General features: G+C 39.9%; 1 protein-coding gene across 1 annotated transcript; it reads right to left on the bottom strand.

Annotated features, from left to right (window-relative positions):
- Positions 1 to 3,501: 3,501 nt before the first annotated feature.
- LOC116254764 (F-box/kelch-repeat protein At2g44130-like) lies at positions 3,502 to 5,079 on the bottom strand. Its single transcript, XM_031630368.2, has one exon. It carries the CDS (start codon positions 4,801 to 4,803, stop codon positions 3,679 to 3,681), a length of 1,125 nt encoding a protein of 374 aa, XP_031486228.1. The 5' UTR covers positions 4,804 to 5,079; the 3' UTR covers positions 3,502 to 3,678.
- Positions 5,080 to 27,691: the final 22,612 nt, after the last annotated feature.

Below are 27,691 nucleotides of genomic sequence, written 5' to 3'. Positions count from 1 at the left end.
TGGGTCAGCCTGACCGCTGGCAAATATAGTTAATAGCACAAGATATATATATATATATATATATATTAAGGAATTGTTACAATAAATAGTTAATAAAACAAGCTATTGCATGTATGTATCGTTGCACATCAATGACAACTTCCTTTAATATTTATGTACCTTTAGTCATGCATGCTTACTGGAACATGCATGTGCATATAGATAATTTAATTAGAAATATTAAACGAAAGTGGTACCGATGAGTGATAATGCGCAGCGCCTTCTTTTCCTAATCAAGCTGTACTTCTTCAATTGATCAACCTCTCTACCTATAAAAGTATCGCCGGAGCTTGCGAAAAAGCGTGCTCCCGACCACACTTTTTTTCTCTCTTTCTTTGGCCTTTTTTAAATATTTACTTCATACGTTGCATTAAGTCAACATCGTGTTCTACCTGTCAGCTTTCTAGTTCCGTAATGGTTGGGAGAGGGGTAACCAACAGGCAGTATATATATATATATATATATATAATGTCATGAAAGTTTTATGTAATGCATCAGACAATATCATGAACGGCGGGAGAATTTCTCTGCCTAAATACAGATGGAGAAATCTACAAATCTTCCCTCTCCCTCTCTCTCTCTCTCTATCTCTCTGGCTCTCTAAGAATATGCAATCACAATAAAAAAATGTGTCTGACTCTCGAGGTACTTGAAGTTTTTTTATCAATTCAACTCTAAGAATCGAAAGATTTGAAACTTTTTTGAATTTAAAGCTCATGAAATTCTTGTTTACGTATCTTTTTCATCTTATTAATAGTTTAGCGATTTTAAATACATTTCTTACAAATCTATTCTACTAAATGTACTCCTGCAATTAAGAAGAAAAGCCAGATTCATTTAACACACACACACACACACACACACATATATATATATATATATATATATAGATTTCTCACAAAGGACCATAAAAAATTACTTGCTTACATATTACTGGGATAGCTATTTGCTTATTTACATTGATTCTCCTTAGTCGTTGATTTTTCAAAGGGACCGGTTTTATTTGTACTAGTTTTTCCTCATTCTCTTACAGTTTACCTTACAAGTGTGCTAGGAGAGACCTAAAAAAAGTAACCTTTTTTCTTAAATAAGATATTATAAGATTTTCAAAATTAATATTCATGTTACTAACCTCAAAACATGATTCTCTTGTTGATGATATGTCTTAAGCAAGCAAATTACATATGCATGGTTATTTAAAAATACTAAAACTAATATAAATCATTAAATCAGTTATAGTATATATCTATAACCATCCACTCAAGAAACCGGCAAACGTAAGCCCAAACGAGCAAGTAAACTTTTTGGATAAAAGCCTTGGGCTGTGCCGTCTGGTGAAAGATGATTTTTAAAAAGTCGCTCACGTAGGAAGACCGCCAACGGTGAAGACCTTGGCTTTCAATTTCTCCATTATCAGTTTGCCTGACGTCGTCTTCTCTTAGCAACGGAACAGTTTGCTTGCAGAATCAGAATTATTGATCGATGTGCATTTGTTCCTTTGTGCGTGACCAAACGAGTGAACACAAGCCATCCTCAATCGCTTGCACTCTGAAGACAACCAGCGAGAAAAGACAAGAAAATCCCCTTGCCCCCTCAATGCTTTATACTTCATAGTTCATACCGAGCTGATATTTTCCGGTCGCCGGATCGGACAAACAAGCGTATAGCTTGGCCGTTCTTGGCAGTATAGAAGCAAACAATTTCGAGTTTTATGTGGTCTTTCGGTCGCCGCTCTTGTGGTGCAAGAGTGTCCCACGAAGATTTTCCGGAGGTTGCATGCATTTTCATTTGATATGCTGTGCTGGCACTTGGGATGAGCAGGCCAGCCAATCTGCAACCAAGTAAATGGCTACAAGGCACTGACATATAAATAAGTGATGATCTGTCTGTGGGCAATTGCCCACACAAGCCCATATTTGGTTATGCCACTTCAGTTGTTTGATGAACCAGCCATTTCAATGGTTCAGTTTCATCAATTACGAATCTGTATGGGAAAAATATTGTTTCAAAAAATAGATGAGAAAATACATAAAAATTCATTAAACACTTTTATAAAAAAACTCTTACAAATATTTAAAAATAGTTAGAAAACTGTATGTGGCACTCTTGGATCGGCCACCAAATTGGATCGGCTTGCGCAGATTGATTTGAACAGGCCAACTGATTTTGGTAACATTTTGTACAAAGTAGGATCGAAGGCTTTCGCCTTGGCCTGTTGCCCGCAGGGGAAAATTTGACGCTTAAGCTCGTAAAACAATAAAGGTTAACCAAATAAGCCAAGGTTGAGCTGGTGCGTTGTCAATTGAACACATTGTTTCAATTAAACTAGCAACAATTCGATCATGCCTGTTGAGTAATTCTGAAGCTTACTTTTGTAGTAGAAACTCTACACTCTTCCTTTCATTTTCAGTGGCTGCTTCTCTTGTGACATCATTCGCCTGCTGGGATCTAGCGTCTGCAAGATGGCTACAATATGGAGGTAGGATGGGTTTTGATACAGAACAGTGGCTTCTGTTCTAGTGTATCCGAAAATGAAGAGGGCAACAGAACCCTACTCACGATGGAAATGTTGCAATTTTTTTTTGTGAGTCGAAGCTGCCCAAAAAAGGGCCAAAGCCCTCTTCCCTTTTCCACCTCCAGGGTCGAGGTAACTACATATTGATGGACCCATGGTACATCTATCAAATGGAACCAATGTAACTTCGACAAGATACATCTGTCAAATGGAATGTCACGTTGTCGCCGTTTGCAGTTCAAAGTAATATCACCAGTTCAAAGGAGTAACCTATAAAACACTGCGTCTCTGAATTTGGTTTCCATACCATCAAATTACAGTCTGAATTCCAGCATCTATACGTTTTCTTGAATTACAGTCTGAATTCCAGCATCAATGCGTTTTCTTGATGTGAATTTGGTCTTGAGTGCATCAAATATTAGTCTGAATTCCAGCACCTATGTGTTTTCTTGATGTGAATACGGCCTTGAGTGCATCACAAGATAGTCTGAGTTCCAGCTTCTATGCGTTTTCCTGATGTGAATTTTGTCCTGAGGGCATCAAATAATATTCTGAATTCCAGCATCTATGCGTCTTCTTGATGTGCATTTGGTCTTGAGTGCATCAAATAATAGTCTGAATTCCAGCATCTATGCGTTTAGTTGAACTGAATTTGCTCCATTAACCCGACCAACAGTGTTAAAATAACGTTACAACCGTGGGTTATAACAATGTTACAAAAATCAGCTTGAATCAGCCGCTTCGAAACTCATTGCCGAATGGGCAGTTCAACTAATTAACATTCTAGCCGATTCCATTCAAATTCTAGTGTCAATTAAGTTCTTGAGACTAGTTTTGATGCTCACAGAACCTTATTCTGATGGACTTCCTAACAGCCGTGCTCTTATCATTTGGAGTTCTGTAGGGAGCAGCAGAAACAGAGTTACAGAAGAAAGCAAAAAAAAGGATTGGAGCTGCAGAACCAAAGCGATAACTTGTGGCATCGGAATATATGTGTATACATCAAGTTCTAACCCTTACTAGTAGGAAGAGAAAAACATCATCTACTGAATTCTGAACCTCTCCATGGAAAAGAAAAGGAAAATTGAGAAAATTCACATTAAAAAGAAGGGAAAAGGCCTTCTTCAAATCTCCACGAAACAGCCGGACTGAACGAAACCGGAAAACTCAGCCGGCATCTCCACCTGTTTCCAGGCTCCCCCTTGCTTCCCCACGTCCACCAAGTAGCAGACGGCCGGCGCCCCCTCGTACGCCGACCCTGTCACCAACGCCCTGCTTACTCCCATGCCCACCACGCACCTCCCCATTTTCACCGCTCCGTTGCCCCCCTCGGCGTCGACGCGCACCACTTTATCGTTGCCACCATCCCCGCCGGCGACTCCCAGGCACGAGGATCTCGGGCATGTCCCGCCGGGCCACGCGCCGTCAACGCGCCTCCACCTTCGGGTCTCCGTGTCGAAGGCCTCGGCACTCTCCCTGAACCTGCCCTGTCCTTCGGTGCCGTAGCCGCTCACCACCCAGAACTCCTTCCCCACCATCAACCCCTCGCACTCGTCCCTCTCCTCCTCCATCGCCTCCCCGAAATCTTCCCACTCGTCCCTCCCGATGTCGTACACCGCCCCTGTTCTCAATGCGTTCTTGCTCTCGTCGTGGCCCCCCGCCACGAACACTAATCCCCCCCTGCCCCCTCTTCCGCCGCTAGTCGTGCTCTCCGCCGCCGCTGCCGCGAAGAAGGAACGAGCGGGGCCAGGCATGTCCTTCCCCTTCGTCCACCGCCTAGTCTTGAAGTCATAGATGTAAACGCGGCGGGTGGCCTCCCAGGTGACGCAGTCCCAACCGCCGAGTATCACGAGCTTGCCGGCCACGGACACGCACTGGCAGAAGAGAGGGAGGCCGCCCTGGTGGTCGTCCGGGTGCTGCAGCCTCTCCCAACTCCCTCTCCGCGGGTCGAGCAGAGTGATGCCGTAAATCGGCGGACCCCTGCCACCGCCAGCGCTCTTCCGGTTCGCCCCCGCCTCCTCTGCCGGGGCCCCCGCCGCCGGCACCGCGCGCTGTTGAACCAAGCACGCGAAGGCGTCAGCGGTGCCTCTGAGCTTCCTCTCCCCATAGAAATCGGGGCTGTCGACAAGCTCCCTCCACCGCCTGCTCACCGCTCCCATGTCCGCCAGGCAGGCATGAGGCACCCGAATCAGGCACTCCAGCGCAACGTCGTCCGGCAAATCAGGAATGATCGGCCGATGCTTTCCCATCCTATCCCAAAAGAAAAGAGCAAATCTCAACCCCTTGCTCTGTCGATTCCTCAACTCCTCAAAGCTCCCGCAACTGCTCGAACTTGTCTAAAATATTCACACTTTTGGTAAACCTGGGAAAAATGGTGAACTCAGCGACGTCATTTATAGACGGGGGAGCAGAAGGGGACAACTTGATACGCTTTTCCTTAAAGGCACCAGGAAGAAAAAAAAAAAAAGTGAGTGAAGTTGTCCTTGCCCTTATCCGTCTCTCTCTCCTTCTCTCCCCCGGTTTACATCAAAGCCAGGGTTGAGAGGATAAGCGCGCGAGACACAGAAGCAAACAGCCAACCGTTTCATATTCCCTTCCCGGTGATTCCTCCACCAGCCATCGATTCACTGAAGCCACTGGTTTCTCCTCCTTCGGGGGACCCATCAGACGTGGATGTCACCCTTCTCGGCCTTTCTCTCTCCGCTCGTTACCCTCGCACAGGAAACAGGGCACGTGGTTTGGGACGTCTCAGCGTCGTCATCCGCCTTATCTTCTCCACCTCTCGTGATTATTTCGGGCCTGCAACCTTCTAGAAGGCCTCATTCATTGATGACCTTCTAGAAGCATGTCGGTCTGCCTTGGCTATTGCGCTGGCTCCACATTCTCTCATTCTCTCTCTTCAGCCGATAATGAAGGAGTTGTCATTTTGGCAAATCAACTGAAAGAGGAAGAAGTCCTTCTAGAAGACCGCATCCGCTGCTTTCTCCTTTATATTTTTAAAAGGAAAAAGTTTGGGGTTCTGCAACTTTTTACGGTGTTTGATGATTTCATCCTTGTTACCGACTGTTGCAGACGGTTTTATAATATGGGCAGATCGCCTTTTGGCATGAGCGGGACCCTCCATTCATGTGGTGGCGGTGGTGGTGGTGGCGGTGATGGTGGCATTTTCGCCGCTTTCAGATGTCTGTGAACCCAACCTCCCTTCCGTTGCGTGGTTCACTCCCCAATACAGCTATCGTTCTTTCGTCTTCTGGATTCAAACCTTTTCATGTCCATACTGTTTTGATCAAGTTGGTGTATTTAAATCAGCAGTTGGCAACTTATTTTAATTGAGATGGACGGACTGATAACTATAAATTCATGTGTGCGAGAAGAATTGTTAAGAAATTGAAAGTTGGACGGCGTGAGATTTCTTTTTCTCGTGTTAAAGGAATTTTTTAATCAGCTCCATGGACTCGAGGTTTTGATTCAATCAGCTTTGTGCCGGTTAGCCTATGGCTGGGCTTGGGTTGGGAAAATGGCACGTGGCCCCAGAATAATTTCATCGATGCCCGTTGGGAGCCCGTAAATGTCCTCGTCTATGTAAGGATTTTCGAGGTTACTTTTATGGAGGAGTTGAAATCCTCCGCTCGTCCAGATGATCCAAACTGTAGCAGAATGGTCCAGCATAGATGCAGCCCCATTCTTGCGTGAGACGCCAGACCATCTAGACAGCCGGAGAAAGGTTTTTATGTATACAAACTAGAATTTTTGTTTTAATAAAAATTAGGCAAGGTTGCAATAAGTACAGATATGTGTGCATGCACAAGCCCACACAATTACCGTTGTTAAAAAATTTTAAAAAAAAAATCAGAAAAATAGGGAGCTAATGCTACTCAAAAGTCAAAGCCTAATCAAATTAAGTGGAGAGGTGTGTGTGAGAGTCAATCTGACTTCAAAGTTTTAGGACGGTCAAGGGCATTGATGAATATGCACTTTTTTGTGGTAACAGTTATGTACCTTCTTTGACAAGATAATTATGTGCTTCTTTTAGGCAAACAACACACAATTGAAAGTAGGAAAAAAAAAAGTTTGTTTTAAAATTGAAGGAGAGAGAACGTCTTAATGGTTTTCACTTCTGCAGACGAACTGAAGATGATGAAAAAACTGTTTCAATAGTGTGATATATTAGGAACAATGCTCTATCACACTCTCTTAATGCACCAACAAAAGCTGGTGGTTACTCTCCAAACAAGAACATGGAAATGGAAGCTGTGCAAGTGCACGCTCGTCACTAGCCAATGGAAACCTGATATGTCACTAGATGTAGAAGACTACGTAAGAACCCCCCCTGTGGATCAAGCTAACACGGTTAACTACTCATCTATGAATCTGTAACAAACTGAGAGACAGAGATCACATCAGTATGCTCAATCTTGTGATTGATAGTCACAAGAACGGACTTGTGATTGACTTTGTGGCAGTGGCTGCTAAGGAAGGAGATCGAGTTTTCTACAAATTTTAAAAGAGTAACAAGATTTTTTGCTTTTTTTTGTTAAAAATGAATTTATTTTTAGAACTTGAAAATCCTAGAGGAGCAGTCCCTAGCTCCCATTGGTCGTGCTTCTACCTTGTGAGTAGTAAAGTTGACAAAAAGTTCTAAGGGGCAGTAATATTGTAAATCTTAAGTTCTAATGGGCACCCATATATAAAAAAAAATAGAAAAATAATAAGACATCAATATATAAATATAGTATTTTTCTTGAGCTGGTGTCGGCAATTTCCACATTGGTCTTGTAGGTGACCAAGATCAAGGTTATAGCAAAGAGTGGAGATATGGCATACCCGAGGAGCCATTAAACCAATTTGAAATGGGCCCAATTGAAGAAACTTCAGCAGTCGGGGTTTTTACTAGGACTGCACATGTGGCTGGGCTTAGGTCGTGAAAATGTCTCTCACCCTTAGATTAATTGGGCCTAGTCTGACTTGGTCTGGGTTAGGTCAGACCACTGCTGTCCGTTGGGACATTGTTTGCATGCAGATATTTTTAAGATTCTTGTTTATGTATTTAAACTTGTATTTTTTGGGTAAAGACTGGGCACTGCACTCGGTTGTCATTGTGAAAACGACCCTGAAACAAAAATTAGTTGGGCACTTACTAAGATGGGGGAGGAAATGCATTCAAGGGCATCAGTCATGTTGATCCTTTGGAGTGTGGCCCCGGGCCAGCCCAATCCCTAGCTCTAGTTTTTAGACAATAATGAGAAAATAAGTATAGTTGGTTAAACTATCTAGCGTAGCTAAATTCTTCCATCAATAGTTGCTTCTATTCTCAATTTAGCACACAGAGACACACACAACTAATACAAAGCTAATAGGAGTAGGGATATCAATGGATTGGATTCAAATTGGATATACCAATAATTATATCTACTTTTTCAATATTGACATATTCGTATTTGAATACAAACAAAACAAAGACATGTCCAAATCCAAATCTGAAATCCAAATCCGATCTAGATCTGATTTTCACATACACATCTCAATTTGAATCCGAAGTTTGAACCAAATTTGGCCAACTTTCAAATCGTAAGTGTATTAGTTATATGATATTTATTTGAAAACAAATCTTACCTAAATCCGCCTCGAAATCCAATCGGATATTTATGTATATCTAAATTCAAATCTGAATCTAATTGAATGTCATTTTTTAAATCTGAATCTCCTCAATTTCTTAATCAGATATTTTGACTTTTTTAGAACAGTTCGATCGGAAATCTGACCCAAATCGGACATATTGATATCCCTATGCAGGAATAGTGATTTTACATGGATTTTTTGGAAAAATAATAAAAAGTAAACTAGGAAACTATATGTTGAGAGTATACGAAAAAAGGAAAAACTAATTATCTTATGATAATAGATCCACACACTTGATGTGACAAAGGAGGGTCGAGCGTCAAATGTATGGTTCTTAAATATTGAAGATCTAATATCAAGTAGATTAGATTTAGGGTTGTGACTTGGCCTTATCTAATTCGATTCTTTCAACTCTGTACCCAAAATCCCACTCATTTGCAATCTTTCAATCAAGTTGGGCAGTTCAACAAGCATATATATTGTGCCCTTATTCCTTCCTTGTGGAAGAAAAATGACTTCTTAGATTTTCTCTTCGATCGCCGTTTTGGGATCTATTTTTTGTTGTATATATTCTCAGTATTCAGGTAATACAGGTCGCGGCCCTTCCCCCAATTGGCGCTTACCAAACGTCCAAAAAAACGTCTTTCTGATTTAGCCGTCCACGTATGACGCCTCAAGTGCAGCTTTTCTTGTGCCTAAAGGGTTCCAAATGGTAGAGCTTTTGATTTTGTCCTCCAATTTGAGGAATCAATAATGCCAATGACTCAAGAAGATCTATTCGGCCAATAACTGCAGCGTTATAAGGCCAAGGAAGCCAGGAAAAAGTTTGGGGCAATGGCGTTGTAGGAAGGGCATAATAGACACGCACCTTCCAATAATGTACCTCCTTTGACAAGATAAATATGTACTTCTATAGGAAACATCAATGAAGGTACGGATGCAATGACCTGAATATGAATTTTATCAAACGAACGCAATCATGTCCCGAGTGCAGTTTTTTCCTGTTAGGAAAAAGAAAAGGAGATTTTTAAATTGTAAGATAATCCGTGGCAACGGGCCAGGTACCGCAGGTCCAACCTGGCTGGGCTCCCGACTGAATCTGATCTAGTTCTTAAATGTATAATCTGAATCTGATTCGAATTTAAGTTTTATTTTCGCATCCAAATCTGAATCCGACACTTATATACAACAACCAAATTCAAACCACATAATGATGCGTAAAGAACCAAATTTCAAAATATATGGGTATTAAGTATGGGATATTTATTTGAAATTTAATCTGAATATGAACCTGAATCAAATTGGATATTTATTGAAAGCCGATTCAGAATATAAATCTGATGGAGACATCATTCTTAAATCTAAATCCCATCTAATTTCTCAATGAAGGGGCTGATCCATAAGAGCTTGTACGAACCGACATTTACGGCACTGTTTGCAACCCCGTAACCAGCCTCCAGAGTTGGATCACATTCGCGTTGGTAAATATATGTGCTCAAAGCAACTGAAATCATAAAAAATTTCATAACCACTGAGAAATAAAAACTTGTAGATAGTTTTTTTAAGCAATTAGTAGAAAGCACAATGGGAAGCCAGAAAGCAGATGGATTGTGGGACATCATTCCCTTCGTGGAGGACAACAAAGCGGACGACGACAGCTCGGGGGACAATAAGTTTTAAATGTGGTGCTCCACCACAAACAGAAACAAGGGATGCACTTTCTCCCTGTGAACAAAAGCAAGAAAACACAAGAGAAAAAGCTCACAGTTTTGTATGAACCGCCTTGGAATTGAGATGCACTTTCCATTAAAAAAATCTTATTATTGTTCTCTAATTCTTTGCTTGCAGGTTCTTCCTTCATCAATTATCATTATCTCGGGACACAAAATGACCAAACTGCTCTTTGACCTTCTGCTAAAGTAACCAGCACACGTTTCTGAAATAAGCAGCCATGAAGAAAAAAAAAAAAAAAACAAACAAAACAAAACAGGAAGAAATGGATCGAGATGATGCTGGTTGAATTAAAAAGAGCTTATTGTATACACGCAAAAAGGGCACATGCTTTTACGAGATCAGATGGGAAAAAACATGCAAGGAAAATTTCAAAATCTGAATTACCTTTCTCTTTGGTCACACTCGAGGGGTTGTTTTCATTCATTCAGTGTATGTTTTTTGAGCCAACCAAGGGGACACCTGTCCTGTAGTTTTAGTTTTTCCCTCATTGGTGTGAATATCAATGGCAGACGCTCACAAGGATTCCACGAAAAAAAAATTCACATTATCAGACTCTGGGACTTCCTCACCATCCAGCGTTTTTGAGAGAATCGAAGCAGAATTAAGTCAGAAACTGTCCTCCCGAACACGGCAATCACAAGAAAACTGCGTGAGATCTACAGGGATTCCACGAAAAGGGCAAAACAAAATCACAATATCAGACTGTGGGGCTCCCTCACCGTCCAGTGTTTTTGCCAGAATCATGGTTCTCAAGCGATCAGAAAGTCTTCCACCAACGGAAATTACAGGAAACGGCGTGTTATCTTCTAGGATTCCACAAAAAATATCACAGAATTAGACCGTAGACTTCCTCAGATCTAGTGTTTGCGAGAATCGTGGTTCTCAAGCGAGAAATTAAGTCAGAAACAGTGCTCCCCAACACTGCAAATATTTCAGAACTGCGTGTGATCTATTCAGTATTCACACCTTCTGGATTCCACAAATAAAATCACAGTATTAGACTGTGGGCTTCCTGAGACCCACTTTTTTTTTTGCGAGAACCATGTTTCTCCAGCGAAATCAAGTCAGAAACAGTCCTCCCCAACACTTCAAAAATCAAATATTACAGGAAAACTGCGCGTGATCTACTCACAACTTTCTGGATTCAACAAAGAAAATGACAGCATTAGACTGTCCTTCCTGAGATCCAGTGTTTTTGCGAGAATCATGGTTCTCAAGCAAAATTAAGTCAGAAACTGTCGCAGGAAAAGTGCGTGGGATCGAGAGGCGGAGCGAAGGGTGCCGGCAGGGACTCACCCTTCAATTTTTTAAAAAAATTTACACGTAAATTAAAAAACAAATTATTTATTTTATATAAAAATCCATAATTTTTTTACTCCGCTTGTGATCTACTCACTCACGTTTTCTACAAAGAAAGAGCAGGCAAAACCGAAGATGGCCGGTGATGGGATGTATTCGTTGAAAGCAATTGTGTGAAGAATTGCGCACATAGGACGTGTGGACCGAGTTGCTCTCGTAACCGTTCGATCAACGGAAAGGAGGACAGATTGAAGATCTTCCAAAAGGGCATGAACATATTGAAGTGAAAGAAAGAATCGGAGACTCTCAGAATCGGTCTTTGGATTCTTATCTGCCACGCTGCCGATCTAGCCAATCAGCCAACCGAATTGATTGAATAGGTAAAAATATTAAAAGAATGATTTTTTACATAAATAAGTAAAAAAAATAAAACCGAATTAATAAACAATAAAATTATAAAATTAGGAAAAAATCTAACAAAATAGCACATTACTGTTCAATTTTTTAAAAGGAACTACAAAAATAGTAATGTAACTTTTGAAATTAGTGTTTTATCTGACAATTTGTGCATTTGGCAAATCGGTAGCCCTATTAATTATGACTTGGTAAAAGCTATTAAAAATATGTTTCTAAATAAATAAATAAAATAATTTAAAAAACTTCTTAAAAATTGCAAAAAGTGGCCTAACATTTAGGCGTATAGCAAACCTACTGCTCAACTTTTAAAAAATGACAAGTACTCATTCACCTTTTTAAAAAAATTCGCAAAGAATCGTCTGCTAAACATAAACAAACTATTTCTTAGAAAAAAAATGAGAACAATATCTTTGTCAAAGCTAGCCTACCTCTCTCAGTAGAGGAAACATATTTCCGATCTTGAAAGAAATATTTTTATTATTTTTATGTCAGAACTTAATATTTCTATTGAAAAGAAAATTTTCTGAGAATTTACCTCAAAATTCTGATTTCTTATTCATTAAATTTTATTTTTTACTTTTTAAAAGTCGAACAATAATTTGTTATTTGGCAAAAAATAAACATGTAATTTTTCAAAATTATAGATATTTAAAGAATTAATTTAAAAAAAGATCCTAGTCAGCAACCAAAGCGGAATCAGTTCGCAGCTGGGTCGATTCCAGCAACACCAGTGCTTTCAATCAAATCTCAAATTTTCCCACACTGCATCCTCAGCTTTAGCGTGTTTGGAGCGCGTAGTAGTCCAAGTCACGCAAACTTGTGTCGGTCTTCGTAAAATTGTGTTCGCGCACATCAAAGCTACAGACTTCTTTATCTCTCTACAGTTTTCAAAGAAAAAAAGAAATCATGGAGTCTCCCGCCGTGACCTCTTGGGCACCATCAAACGCCACGCTTCCTTTTCCCTATTTTGAAGTCCTTAACGCTTTTTTCTTTTCAATCCTTCACCCCACGCCCCCACCGTCAAGATGACGAATAAAAGATATGGAGGCTTTTCAACTTGAAAGATACGTCGCCTGATGGAACCTTGCCTTAAAGGAAAGGAACATCAACTCTATCCTTATCCTCCATTTTCAACTGATCTAAAGAGGATCAGCTGGAGTCATGTCCACTACAAAAAGAAATAACAAAAATCTTGTTGTCAAATCACATCCATTTTTCATTTTAAAAAAACAGAGTGCTTTTGGGTCTTCTTATTTGTAATTAGAGGCATAGAATCAGTTGAAGACTTGTAGCATAGTAGAGACCTGACAGCTTAACAATTCAAAACAGAGATTGATAGCCTTAAGTGAATGCCCTTGACCCTAATAAATTCCACTACACATTCAATGCATGGCCAAACCGTTGCAACTCAGTCGTCCCAATAAAAGCACCTTTGGTTTGTACATAGAGTTGATGTGGGTGAAAGTTGAACCATGGTTGTTGTCCTTATAGACAGGCGTGCTCCCATTGTGCCAACCATGCTGGACCCTTAGAGTAACGATTTCGTGGTTGGCCCTTACCCTATTTGCATGGAGGTAATGGAAGGGAAATGAAGGAAACAGTTGGTCATTCTTGTATTTGTTCGATTAATTAACAATGAATGAAATGAAAGAGCATCAAAAAAACATGTTTGGATGGAAGGGAAAGGAAATGAGAGGGAGAAAAAGGAAAAAAAAAAAACAAAAAAGAAAGATTAATACAAATCTAATCCCTTCAAAATTGAAGAGATTGGGATGGAAAGTAAAGGCATGTGACATCCTTTTCTTTCTTTTCCATTTCTTTCTCTTTTTCTTTCTTTTTTATTTCATTATCTTTTCATCCATTCATTTTCCTCTACTTCCCTCCATCCAAACAAGACATAAATGTTGCATTTTTTTTTATATCTTTGGAATGAGTCCCAAGATCCTGAAGTCGTTTTCTTGGGCCACTCTCACATGGGCAGTGCTGGATCATTGTCCACATCCAAATCAACATCTTCTGCAATGTCAATCTCACATGGATAGTGTCGGATCATTGTCCATATCCAAATCAACAGCTCTTAAAGTCTGTGAATCCATGCATTTGTGTGATCTAATTGAGTTAACAAGGAAGGAAGCTTGGTAGATGGCTGGTCTTGACTTCTAATCTCGTGTAATAGTGACTAAAATAATCCCTTTTCAAAGTTCTTAATGACCTCCAAGACCAAAAAAAAAAGTCAACTAATTTTTTGCTTTTTTTAACAAGAGCTTACTTTATTTTTTAAAATTTTTACAGGCTCGCTAAATGAAAACATTTTGAGAATGTCAACACATAAAATTCTATTTCTTCAAAATATCAAGGGAAGGCCATAGCCCCTGCCAGCCTCATGTAGGCCACCCTTGCAGCGATGGAATCTCAGTTCGTGGGGTGTTTGATTGCTCGAATAAGCAGCTATAAATTCCAAACATATGACGGAGTCATAGCAGCAGACCTTTAATAAGCTTCTCTTCTGCGCAGCACGATTACAGGCAGCGTCTAACAGGTGGCAAACACTACAGCAACAGGAAAAAGGGAAGAAGAAGAAAAAACCAGAGATAGGTTTGACGGCTTGTGAAGTCAGACCAACAACTTCGGATGAACATGAGCTGGGACTTTGTGGTCCACCTCCCAAGATTTCCCGAATCCCACCATCAGTTATAGCCAGAGGGATTTTTGGCAAGCTTGTGAAAATGGTAACAATTTCGTTTTAATGAAATCTTTTAATTTGGAAATCAATTTTTTTTCAATTTTAATCTCGTAATTGTAAGTGGACCCTTTTACAGTTACTAGACTAAGATAGGGCTCGGGGCCACTATCCAACAACATACAGGCTTTTCTGGTACACGTGAGGGGTTACTAGGTCCAATCAAGGGAAACCTGATCTAAAGTAAAAACAGTAATTAACCTTTGAATCAGTCTCTATTTGGTAACAAACTTGGCTATTTTTTTACTAGTTGAGAGCCTTATGGGCATATCGGTTATTGTTTGATTCATGCTGTAACACCAGCTTTCCAGTGAAACTAATATTCGTAAAAATGTTGCCGCCAACCGATCCAAGCACACCTTCTGAAGGCCCGAAACGTTCGTTTTCTTTGCTCTACCCTGCAGAACAAACAATGCATAAGGATCTATTCTATCTAATTATACAAACGTTTCTGTATTCCTGTAGCTGGTATTCCTACTACTAAGCTTGAGTCATAAATCAAAATTGAAGTATCCTTGGTGACGGGACTTCTTCAATTATTTGAACCAAGTTGGATAAATAGTATAAAATAGCACATATAATCCCAAATTTGGATGCAAGGTGAACTGCCATCCTAAGCCCAAAACATTGGCTCTGGAGATGCTAGTTAGCTTGCATAAAAAGGATATTAAAACAAGAAATTCAGGAAATAGAATGGCGAAGTAGGGGCGTGATCTGAGTTCTTCAACATGGAATCAACACAAGGCAGGTCCATTACTTAATATTGAAACTAATATTACTTGAGGTGCACATATGGGCCACTAGCCAGGACTTGGCTTCCAAATCTTCTTTATATGTCTTGTTTAGATGCGAGTGAGACCACGTTAGGAATTTTAGAACGAGTTCTTTGCAAACTTGTTTTGATGTGGTTTTGGGATCGCAAACAAGTAGAATTAGAAGTTTCTTCCACTCATTTTTCTCGATCGAAAATGAAACTCAGAGAAAGAGAGCAGTCCTACCAAATTCAGGAGCTCTCAATTCACCAACCTAGCTAAGGGAAGCAAGTAAATGTTTGTAACATTACCATTGATTCATAGGAAAATAGATTTTAACCCTTCAAAGTAACAACTTGGCGGATATCTTAACAACTTGCTTTGTTGTGTGGCATGCCATCTAGTTAAATATCTTACCTTCAAATTAATTTTAGCATAAGGTTATACTACATAAGACCAACTCTTTGCTAACATGAAAAAACATCAGTAAAAAGTGGCAAAAACGATAGTAAAAGTTTCTGCGGACATGGTTTGTGAGTTACATAAAAGGCCACTAAAAGTTATGTTGCTGATAGAATTATATAATGAATCATGATGTACTTAACCAGATTACCCTAAGCAGGATTGATATTTGTCATGCATCAAACAGGCTTGTTGCAAAGTTTGATATCTGGTCCTTGTCACTTAACTAAAGGTGCAAGTCTTCTTTCTGCAGTGCCTTAAAATAAAGTTATATACCCACTTGTGCAGAACCTTTCAGTGAAATCAGACCGTTAGGCAGTCAGGGTTGAATATAGCAATTCCTCCAAACTTATGCTACAACTTCAAATAGCTCATATATATATATATATATATAAATGAATGATGACTCTAGTTATCTAGAGTCACCCTGCCATCTAACCAATGGCATTAATCTAAAGTAGATGGATGGTTGAGAGAAAAATAATTAGAAAAAAAGTGTTAACTAATATTAGATGATGAAAATGTTCATCATTGTTTTCTCCATATTTTTCTCTTAACAATCTATCATGTTGAATCGGATGGTGCAGACTATATATAGTAGCATGCTGTTCACCATACTTCAGTTCAATTTCAACCCCTTAAGGATAGTAGCACCCATAAGAATTAAACAAGAGATGTGCCAAGTTCACTATACCTCAGTTCAATCTGAACGCCTTAAGGAATGAGAGTAGCACCCAAACAATGGAACAAGAGACACCACCTTGTCTCACACCTCTGGCCAGAGGAGCTAAAGAAGGAAGACTTTCTTCTCTGTTTCTTTGTTAACTGAAGTTAACTGAATACGAAGCCTTAGATGAGAATATATAGTTCTGATTAACCACCGATAGCAGCAAGGTTAACCAGTAACTAAACACATTGGTTAAAGAATATGATACAGGTGATATGAAAAAGAAAACTGATTCTGTTACTTGGAAATATCTCAGAAAATATTTATTTTGATGTGGAATCTTCAATTAGTGGCTCCACCACCTGATTCACTCGATGACGCGTAACAGACCTGAAGCCTTTACCATCAGCAGACTTTGGATGAGCTTCTGATTCAATACACTTTCAAACGTAACACCATTAGAAACAAAGGAGCTCAATGCCATCTTCCTGGAGTTGCCTATTCCCGTGAAAACCTGCTGAGGGATAGGCCCTCATCCATATTATTAGAACAAAAAATGGGATATATACAACAAAAAATTCAAATCCTTTTCAGGATGATTACATTACCAAAAGGATAGTTGATTGGGATCCCAGTCAACTTGTCCTGTAACACATTCTTTATATCCTCTCTCACCAGAACATAAAAGTAATATACTGCAAACTTTCACTGATGGTTGTTGGTATGACAACTGCAATCTACTAAGATGACTCTGCATATGCAAAAGATGTGTAGCCCTTTCTGTGGTACCTTCGATGGCTTTGTTCAGTTCATCTTTCCAAGCATCATTGTTGGCTTGTATGACAATTATGTGCTCGTTGGTGTTAATCTTACCTAGACATTTGTTTAAAACCAAGTTCTTAGAGAATACTCTCCCTTCTTTCGACCAAGAACAGACTCTAAACATGCATTCTCCATTGTTGCTTCTAAGCAGTCCTGCAATACGGTTCAAACCTTCTCCATGCCAAGATGCAATGTGGATGTTGTAGCCTACTCCTTCTCGGAGGCTTCAATTTGCTGACATGATACATTGGCGTAGCCAGATTTTCACTTTTTGATTGTCCATTCTATTTCGGTTTACTTTCTTGTATTGTTCTATGCAAGATTCCCAAAATCTAGAACAATAGGCACCAACTACTTGTTCCTGGTCATGTTTCACCTTGTTTCTCAACTGCCATACAAACCAGATAACCATGTGGAAAGTTGTTTTCCATATGCTCGCCCACAATTTCCTTCTGAATTTCCTTCTAACCCACCAAATGAGACCTTATTTAGTGGTGTGTTGTCTAGGAATCTTCTGGTTGAATTTAGCAATAATGAATTGCCATAACATTTTAGACTTAGAGCATCCAAAAAAGAGATGGCTTTCATCCTCCTCATCGATGTGGCACAGGTAACACCTTGAAGCTAACTGCACTCCTAACTTTTTGAGTCTGGTATCAGTTATCACCCTTGGGAAACCATTTTTTGCCCAAATGTGCTGACGCCACTTTTCAGTTTCCTTATGCGACTTGATAGCCTCCCAAATCCTTTTTCGAGTGATGGGGCGAAGGTGTTGATTAGCACAGTGTATCAATCTAGTTATCCACCACAGTGAGCGACGTAGTATCAGGCCTCCATCTGTTCATTGTAACATGCAGCTCTTGATTAGGACCATACATAACCTCTCTAACGGTGACTCTAGGATTAATAACCTCAAGAATAGGGTCATTTACATCAACCAGCACTACTAGGAGCCTACTTGTCAAGTTGTCAATCCAAAATTTGGCTCTATTGCCATCCTTAATTTGCCAACAAACTTGATCTTTGATTAGCTTCCAAGATTTGACCATATCTTTCCAAAGAACGGAATTTTTAGTAAAAGCCATAGAGTGCCACAAACCATGATCTTTGAGATACTTTTTCCTGACATAAACTACCCAAATATTATCGGTACTAAGTGCTCTACAAGCAAAGTAGGCAAGATTAGCAATGTTAGTGTCCTTGATCCTTCTCATGCCGACTCCTCCTTCGTCCTTCGGTAAACAAAGTTGATCTCATTTAATCAAATGAGCTTTGTTGATATTATCATTGCTACCCCAAAGGTTCTACTTTTTGCATAAATTTGAGGGGCAGCTTATAAACCATGCTTGTATAAGATGGGATAGTAGACAGAACATACTTGATTAAGCATAGTCTACTTGCATACAACATCAAGTTTTTCTTTCAACTCCGCAATTTCTGTTCAATTTTAAGTAACAGCCCAAAGCATTGATGTTCAGCCAACCCCTTGTTAAGCTCATTCTGGAATCTTGGAGGATTCCCTTGATAGTCTTTAAGGACTTCATGTGGTAGGCTGAGAACATAATCAAGTCATCAGCATAAAACAATGAGTCAATGTCAGACATGTCTTTGACTCTTTACCTATAGTGGGGAGTTTAACTTGCTTATTCTTAATGACATACTTCAGGCTTCTCGTGAACATCTCAGCAACAATGAGGAATAGGTACGGAGACAGAGGGTCACCCTGTCTTAAACCTCTTTGAGGATAAAACCAATTTCCTTCCTTACCATTAAGCACAACTGTCATACTAACAGTTCTTACCAAAGCCATCACTTTTTGTATCCAAAGAGAGTCAAATCCCAAGCTTTGCTGAAGTCAATTTTTAGACAAAGAGATTTGCTCTTCCTAGCTTCCATGGAGTGGATTAGTTCTTGACCTAGCAAGATGCTGTCTTGGATGCATCTCCCTGCTAAGAAGGCATTTTGGTTAGCATCAAAATACGGCATAATATAGGCCACATCCTTCTTACCATGATGCGACTTAAGAACTTGATGGTGCTATTGCAAAGTGAGATGGGCCTAAAATTCTCAATATTATGATCACCTGGAATCTTAGGAATGACAGCAATATGCGTTGGGTTGGCCTTACGAACCAACCTACCATGGGCCAAAAAATTCCTGATATAAGATTGAAGGTTGAGTCTCTTTACCGTACGACTTGAGATTGGCTGCTAGTTCTTGAAAATAGGGTGGGAGTAATTTACCCTTTGACCATTCAGGGTCTTGTCTTCCAGGTGTGGAGGAAGAGGAAGTTGACTATCCATATTGTGGGGCACTTGTTGGTCACCACTAGGGTATCGCATGGATTCATTAATCCCACTAGCCGGCGGGAACAGAGCCAGGGGCTGGCGAGAGTGGAGTTGGTGCCCTGCTATAACAAAACAAAAGGAGGAGATATTTTGGTAATTATTTAAAAAGAAAGGTATTTTTAATATTTTTACTTTTTTTTATTTCTTTTTTTTGTTCTTACAAAAAGTTTTTTTTTTCATTAACTTTAGCAATTTTGTCATTAACTATATTGATACAAGAAAATTTCTTCTGAGGCTGGCAAGTGCCGTGGCCCTTCTCATATTTGGGAAAAAATGAATTAATTACCTGGTATAATTCTCAACATTCTTAGTTTACCCTTGTACGAAATTTTAAAAAACTAAAAACTTTCAGAAAGCCTTTAAAAATTTTGAGAAAAATCCTAGAAACGTTGGCTTCCCCCTTGCTTCCCTAGCTCGGCCCATGATAGACAGTTACCACTTACCATGGATTTGTGTTGTTTAGCTAGAGTGGCTTGACAAGCTAGGGTTCCTCCTCTCGGCCCAAAACCTAGCCCTGGCTAAGCGTTAAAAGCCAAAGAATTCTCTCTCTCTCTCTCTAGGATACTAGAGCATACAACTGGATTGTACTTGGCTAGGTTTTGCACCTTCTGTCTCTGTTCCACCGTTTTCTGCAGCCGAGCATTTTAATTTGCACCATCTCTTCTAATGTTAAATATCTTACTTTCTCTGTCTCTGTTCCACCGTTTTCTGCTGCCGAGTAGTTATCATTTTAATTTGCACCATCTCTTCTAATGTTGAATATCTTACTTTCTCTGTCTCTGTCTCTCTTCCAGGGTTTTCTGCTGCCCAGTAGTTATCATTTTAAGCTGTCCATTTTCAATAGCAAGGTTACATGTGGGCAGCTGCCCACAACCAACGATCCATCTCAAAACCATTGAATGATATGCCTCAACCTAACCCTCAAAACCATCCTGAGAATCAATAAAAAAAAAATCTTTCCGCATTTACCTCTACCCTATATTGTAACCTTCTTTATGACTGATTGTTTGACAAGAATTTGACAAATGCATGTCCCAAACTCCAAGTGCTTTTAGGTACCTCTAACATTAATGGACATTGGGGAAGGGGTCCGAATGGGGCCGGTCTGGAAACCTATTCAACGTACACCAGAATCTTTTGGTAACTTTTTTTTTTTTTCAGAAACTTATAATTGATGTCTGATGTCGCCTGAGGCTATATCTAAGGGTATGTTCCGATTGAAATCTCATTTTTCGGAAAAATTCGTACCGGCGGGTGAAATTTCACTCGCCCGACGAAAACTACATCAAACGGGGTGAAATTCACCCCGTTTTTTTCAAAAAGGAGCGGGTCGCCCGACGAAAACTACATCAAACGGGGTGAAATTCACCCCGTTTTTTTCAAAAAGGAGCGGGTGGAATTCCACCCGCTCGACACCCTCCCCCGACCCACGAAAGACCAACCCCTCTCAGCTCGCCTTCTCACCCTCGCAGCTGGTCTTTTCACCCTTGCACCAGCTCTCACCATTGCACCAGCTCTCACCGTCGCACCAGCTCTCACCGTCGCACCAGCTCTCACCGTTGCCTTCTCACCGTGAACAGGCCTAACTAAGCCTGAGATCGTTTCAGCTAAGATCTACAGTTCAATCGTGGTTAACTTTTGGGGCTTTTGGTATCAATAGATTCCTCTCGAAGAGATCTTTCCAAAGGAGGTGAAATCGCGACGATCGGCCCAATATAGAGCGAGTTACGGCCTCTGAAAGGCGCAACAGCTTCTGTCCTGCTATTCCGCCGACCAGTCTGTGTTTCCGGCAACTTTGCCGGCGATCGGACCATTGTATCAAACTGATTCCGGTGTCATTCAATCCATGACATCCATACGATCCTGTCCACCAAATTTGAGGATGATCGGCCCAGTATAGAGCGAGTTACGGCCTCCGAAAGTCGTAACAGATTCTGTCCTGCTATTCCGCCGACCAATCTGTGTTTCCGGCGACTTTACCGGCGATCGGACCGTTGGATCAAACTGATTCCGGTGCCATTCGATCCATGACATCCATACAATCCTATCCACCAAATTTGAGGATGATCGGACCATGGATAGTGAATCCGGATGTAACGGCCGGAATATGGCGGAAATCGGTGGCGTCCAATCCTGAGAATGGTGGAAACAGGCGACAGGTGAACCGAATCTTTAAGACTCAACGAGTTGGCCTTAGACTACTCGGATTTGCCTTAAATTTGGGGCGTCCAATCCTAAGAATGTTGGCTTATTGGTGACCAAATTTGGTGATTTTTGGAGACTTCTACGATTTTATACAAATTTTGGAGTGAAGCTCCCTCAATCAGGTTAAATTTTTTCTTTGCATCAAACAAACATGGTTAAATTTACCACGTTAATTTCTTCCTGTGCATCAAACAAACATGGTTAAATTTACCACGTTAATTTCTTCCTGTGTATCAAACAAACATGGTTAAATTTACCACGTTAATTTCTTTCTGTGCATCAAACATGACCTCAAACCGGAAGAGGGTTAAATTTCATCCTGAAATTTTTTTCAGAAATTTTTTTCAAAAATTTTACCACGTTAAATTCTTCCATGTGCATCAAACGCACCCTAAAAGAAGTCGCACAAGAGCATTGGGGACCATTTATGATACAACAGCAGTTCATGGTGCTGTTGTAGCCTTGGGTATGGCATCCATTAGATGTCAATCCTCATGGAAACTAAATCAATGGCTATTTCTGCTGTTGAATGGATCATTGATGATGTATGCAAAAAGTGCAACATATTACTAAAAACCATTTCAAATTACTGACCATTGCAAATGCACCTTTTGCAACAGTTTTAATGACACAATAAAAAAAATAATCATCTAAACATAGAGGTAGCAAGCTAATTTCAAACTCTCTCTCTCTCTCTCTCTCTCTTTTATATATACATATATATATATATATATATATATATATATATATATGTATGTATATATATATAAGAGAGAGAGAGAGAGAGATTGGTAGAAACCAAATTTTTAGGTCTGGTTTGAGAACCAGACCCTTTAATTTCTTGTTAAAAATTATTTTAAATAAAAAATAAACATCCTAATATATTTATAAGAACTATTTTGATATAAAACGTGCTTTAATTCAATTCAAGTTGTTTTCATGAAAATATGGGTTTTTCTATTTAAATGTTGAAGCTATGGGAGCCATTCATTTTGCTTACTATAAAAACATCATTGAGGTCCAAAAAATTATCAACTTAATATTTGCAAAAAAACACCTTAAACATTACATTTAAATGATCTGGTTTTGTGTCTGTCCTAATAGTCTAGTTTCTACCTATACATATATATATATATATATATATATATATAATGAGGTAAAATCAGTACATGGTCCAGTACCGAATTGATGGTTGTTGGATAACTCATCACATTGCCTTCGTCTGCCACATTAAAATGGTGGAAATTGATCGACTCTCAACCATGCGTCCACCTGCACCTCTGTGTACCATTCTGGTGGGATTTTGTGCAAGAATAACTCGTGGCAATGGTGGAGCTGCCAGAAATTGTTAAGAGGCACTAGTACACAACAAAAGCTTACAATTAGGAAAAAGGAGTCGTGTATAGTTGATTCTCAACCATGCGTCCACCTGCACCTCTTTGTACCATTCTGGTGGGATTTTGTGCAAGAATAAATCGTGGCAAATGGTGGAGCCGCCAGAAATTGTTAAAGAGGCACTAGTACACAACAAAAGCTTACAATTGAGTAAACAAATATGTACAAATAAAATATACACAATGAATCACATCGTTCACATTCACAACTGAAGTATCGGATCGAGGTATTCATTTGGTTCCTTGAAATACCAATAAAAGGATTAGAAATGATAGAGATTAGGCTCCAATTGCCCTTTTCTTCTCACCTAGCTTTTTGTTTAGATGGAGGGGAGGGAGGAAGAGTTTCCTAGCATCTCCCCTTTCCTTAGTCATGTAACTTCTAGTCCAATGGGGATGAGAGTAATGACATCCAGAACGGGAATTTTTTTATTAAGGGCACAATAAGAGGCCATTTTTAAGCAGGGTCACTTTGTGAGTGTCACATTAATCTGTCTCAATCGCATAAATTTACCATAATCTCATGAATCTCCCCAAATCTTAGCAGTTTTAACGAACACTCACAAAGTGTTCGTGGGGCAGCTTATATAATTGGACACATGACCCAAGTCCATTTTCTATTTAGAACCCGCCGACATGTTTGAGCAGCTGCCCACACAGGCCCACATATAGCTTTGCCACTAGAAGAGAAGTTCAATGAGGAAGGAGGTGAACATGCTTCACGTCCAAATTATACATAGACTAATGCACTAGCTGAGTGTAATCGATGGCATTGACCTAGGTCCAGTGAGGGCTGCCCATATGGCTGGACCCAGGTCCACCCACCCTTCGGCTCTGCCATTGGCTGGTAGGACTAATGATGGTAGAGCTAATGAAGAGGAAGGGAGGAAAGATTGGTGAAGGAACCTTAATTCATCACACACTCTTCAAACTATCTAGCCTCTCTACTTGCTCATTTGCATTTCATTGTTTGGACTGGACGGTAGCACTTCTTGGTTATAATGCCAAAAAACAAGAACATTCTTGTGCATAAGAAGCATGACATAAGCTTCAAAAACACAATTAACCAAAATAATCTAAAGGCAAAGGAAGAAGGTTCAAGAGGCAAAATAGTGGTAGTAGAGGAGACAAGGATTAGCAACGTGGAAGCTAAGTTGGTCAAAGGTGTCACCCAGCAAACCAAAGAGCCTCTGATATAAGAGGCAGTAGGACCAAAGTTGGCAGGATATAAGAGAACAGAGGAGGGCAAATGAGGAAGAGAGAGGCTTATCAGCTGGAGGAAAAGTGAAAGATAAAAGAGGAGAACCCTCAAAATGGGCAAGGCCAGTGAAGGTCAGCGCAACATGGACTAGGAGGTTCACAGAACTCATATTTGAAACAAATAAAAATAAGGGGTTGGGTTGGGTTGGGTGAGCAAGAGGAGGAGAATCTCATCCCATTGCCCAACAAAAGAGCCAAAGCTTCCACCTCTTCCCTCTATCCCCTAGGTGCCTCGAGATGATGCTCATGATATGCTTCAACTTGTTTTTTGTAGCACAAAAAATAGATGCCTTCAGAACATGAAACAGAAATTGGCCACCTATCATCCCCTCCCTCCCTCCCTTTCCCAACTCCTCCATCCCACCCACTCCCATCTCATCCACAATGGCGGCCGCCGGCACTATTCCCTGATGCCGATGGACCCGCCAGGCCTCTACCATCCCGACAGAGGCCCAGCGGTCCCGCCGGTGATGGGGAATGGTGCCATAGACCGCCTCCCTGATCCCCAACTTCCTCCCATATTTGAAAACTCCACCCATCTTAGCCGCCACCACCACTGCCCAGCTTCTCTCCGGCAGGCAGCCGGTGAGGCGACGGGTGGCCACGGTGAACATGGGTGGAGTTCCACCCATTTTTCTTTAACGAATGAGAGGGAAAAAAAGTTTGGGAAAGAGAGGGAGGGCCTGGAGGCTGCCTCTAGTGCCATTGCCCGACACCGGTAAGCCCTTCTATCTTATGATCAGCTGTCCATTTGACAAAGATATCCTAGAGTCATGGTTCACTTCTTTTACGTGTGTGTATTATATATATATATATATATATATATATATATATATATATATATATATATAAAGAGAGAGAGAGAGAGAGAGAGCTTTTGTGTTTGGGTTTCTAACTTAGCCAGGGCATCGGGTCGGGCCGCCGTTGGGTACCTGGTACTCGACCCGACTCGAGCCTGGGCCCGGGCCCGAAAAAACGAGACCCGGGCCGGCCCGACTCATTCTCGGGCCGGGCCGATAAGCCAAGATTGGACCCGATAATTATTTTTTAATTTTTTATTAATGTATACATATTTATAATATTTTATTATAATTAATTATTTTTTGTATTATTTTATATTAAAAATATGTTTTTAATGTAATCGTGCCATTCCTGGCCTGAGTATTAGATGTTGGGCCAGCCCGGGCCTGACTCTTTATCGGGCCAGGCCAGCCCGGGCCCGACTCTTTATCGGGCCGGGCTGGTCGGCCCGATGCCCAGCTTATTTCCAACATTTAATATGGTATTGTTTGCCTTCAAGTCAGCTTTTTTTTTTTTATCTAATTTAGCAAATAAGATAAGAACATCCAAAATTTATAAGTTTGGAAAATAACTTAAATCCGTAGTAGATTGGATTGTATGGTCCATTCTGCCATTCCCAATTTCTGACTAATCTAAATGAACGATTTAAAAATCTCAAATAACGTAGTACTTCGGACTTTGACAATCTTTTTCTCCATGTCTATCATTTTGCAATTTTCAAGCATTAAAAGTGACGGTGGTGTCAAAAGTGAGTACAATATTTTGGGCAGATCATTTGATTTCCCTAGATATATTTTATTCATCATACTACATAACTATCTTACTCCCTTTTCCCAAACAAAGGGTGGATCTGTGCACATGCTGGCTTACATGGGAATTACTCGCAAAGCAGCGTTAGTAGTACCAAAGCAGTCTAGGGCTGTTCAACAAGTTGGGTAACTCGTCCTCGACTCATATAAGCTTGACTTAAAAGTTTGATTCGCTTAAGTGAGTGAGTCTATAATGTAACATGATGTTATGGTGTTGCTTTTAAGTGAGTGAGTCTATAATTTGATATATTTGATTCGCTAAGTGAGCAAGTCTATAATTTGATACATTTGATTCGCTTAGTAGTACATAAAGGAGATTTGATTCAATAGCATAACAATGATATGATATTTTTTATGAAGAGTATACCATTAACATTCATTTTTTTACTCTGTCACTTAATTTAGCTCCTTGATTCTTCATGTACGTCATGCACCCAAACATTTTCATGTGATCAATCTTGATTTTTCTTCTCAAAAGTACTTTTAGAGGAGACTTCTCATTTCACCGTCTTCATGGGTCACGGTTATTAAGAGGTCGTTTGATTGTTGTCCATTGGGACATGACAGACACAACATCTTGTCTATTACACTACTGTCTTGTCCTCATAGACAATGATGTTCTATGTCCACCGTTTGATTATTTTAGGAACAGAACACTACGTTCTTTTTGTCTGGTGTTTGTTTTACATAAGTCTATTTTGTCTGTTCTGTCTGTCCTATCTAATGTTTGTTCACATAATAAACAAATCTAATTATAATTATGTCTGACGTTTGTTCTCATAATAAACAAATCCAATTATAATTATGAAAGATAAATTATAAATTTGTCTCCAATACCTAATACTTTGTTGTTTTATTTATGTCAATCTAATGTAAATTGGGATATGTCAATGGATCTAGATTCAGATCAGATATCTAATTAACCAATCAAACTTCTTAAACAAATTAGGTTTGGATGTAAAAAAAAAAAAATCATAATCCAATTAAGAAATGGGACATGTTCCAAATTTAAGAAATAATCAAATTCAAATTCCTTCTTAAATGAATATTCTAACGAATAATAATCATTAATATCGTCAATATGTACATACATAATATGAAAGTCTTGTTAATAAAATCATATATAATGCAATTCATATTTGATAAGTTGTGAACTTAACTATAGTAGTCTGATCAGATTCGAATTTAAATTTGGAAGTTAGACTCAAATGTGTATAAACTTTTTCAACTGCCAATTAAATTCAAAGTATGCGAACAGTCCAATGAATGAAATATGACAAAAAGATTCATGCAATTTGAATACAATACACTGACATTCTTGCATCCACCTCCAACGTGCTCAACAGAGACAATTTTAGCACAGACAACCCTATGAAACAGTTGCTCACACTGAATCTACTCCAACAGCCAATTCTCCTCTTGAGCTTCTCACTTAAGCGATGAAAATGCAGTCTTTTTGCTTGAAACCATAGACTGCCACTTCCTCCCTTCTTCCAACATGAGAGGATTTGCAGGCAAACTTCCCTCCCACCAATAGAAGGCCAACCATTCGGGATGATGCCATGAGTGGACCCCACTCCATGTGCTAACGATGACTTGAAATACATAAACTAAAACTCCTCAAGGTTCTGCAGTTTTACTGCTCAACAGCAGCAAGAAATGGATGGCAGTAACTTACTGGCAGTACAGACAGAGGCATTATTGACGTTCTCCCGCACTTCTGTGTTAACTGTTATGCTTGTGTTATGCTAATGGAGGTTTGACTAGTTGTTGGGCTATTCAAAAGATTGAAGAGGCATACTGGGTCC

The sequence above is a fragment of the Nymphaea colorata genome, chromosome 1 (genome assembly GCF_008831285.2).
Source record: "Nymphaea colorata isolate Beijing-Zhang1983 chromosome 1, ASM883128v2, whole genome shotgun sequence".
NCBI classification, from domain to species: domain Eukaryota; kingdom Viridiplantae; phylum Streptophyta; class Magnoliopsida; order Nymphaeales; family Nymphaeaceae; genus Nymphaea; species Nymphaea colorata.
The sequence above is the reverse complement of the archived record's forward strand: the minus strand, read 5'-3'. Positions and strand labels throughout refer to the sequence as shown.

Coding starts and splice junctions, on each gene's coding strand:
- LOC116254764 (XM_031630368.2), bottom strand. CDS start 4,803: ATGGGAAAGCATCGGCCGATCATTCCTGATTTGCCGGACGACGTTGCG.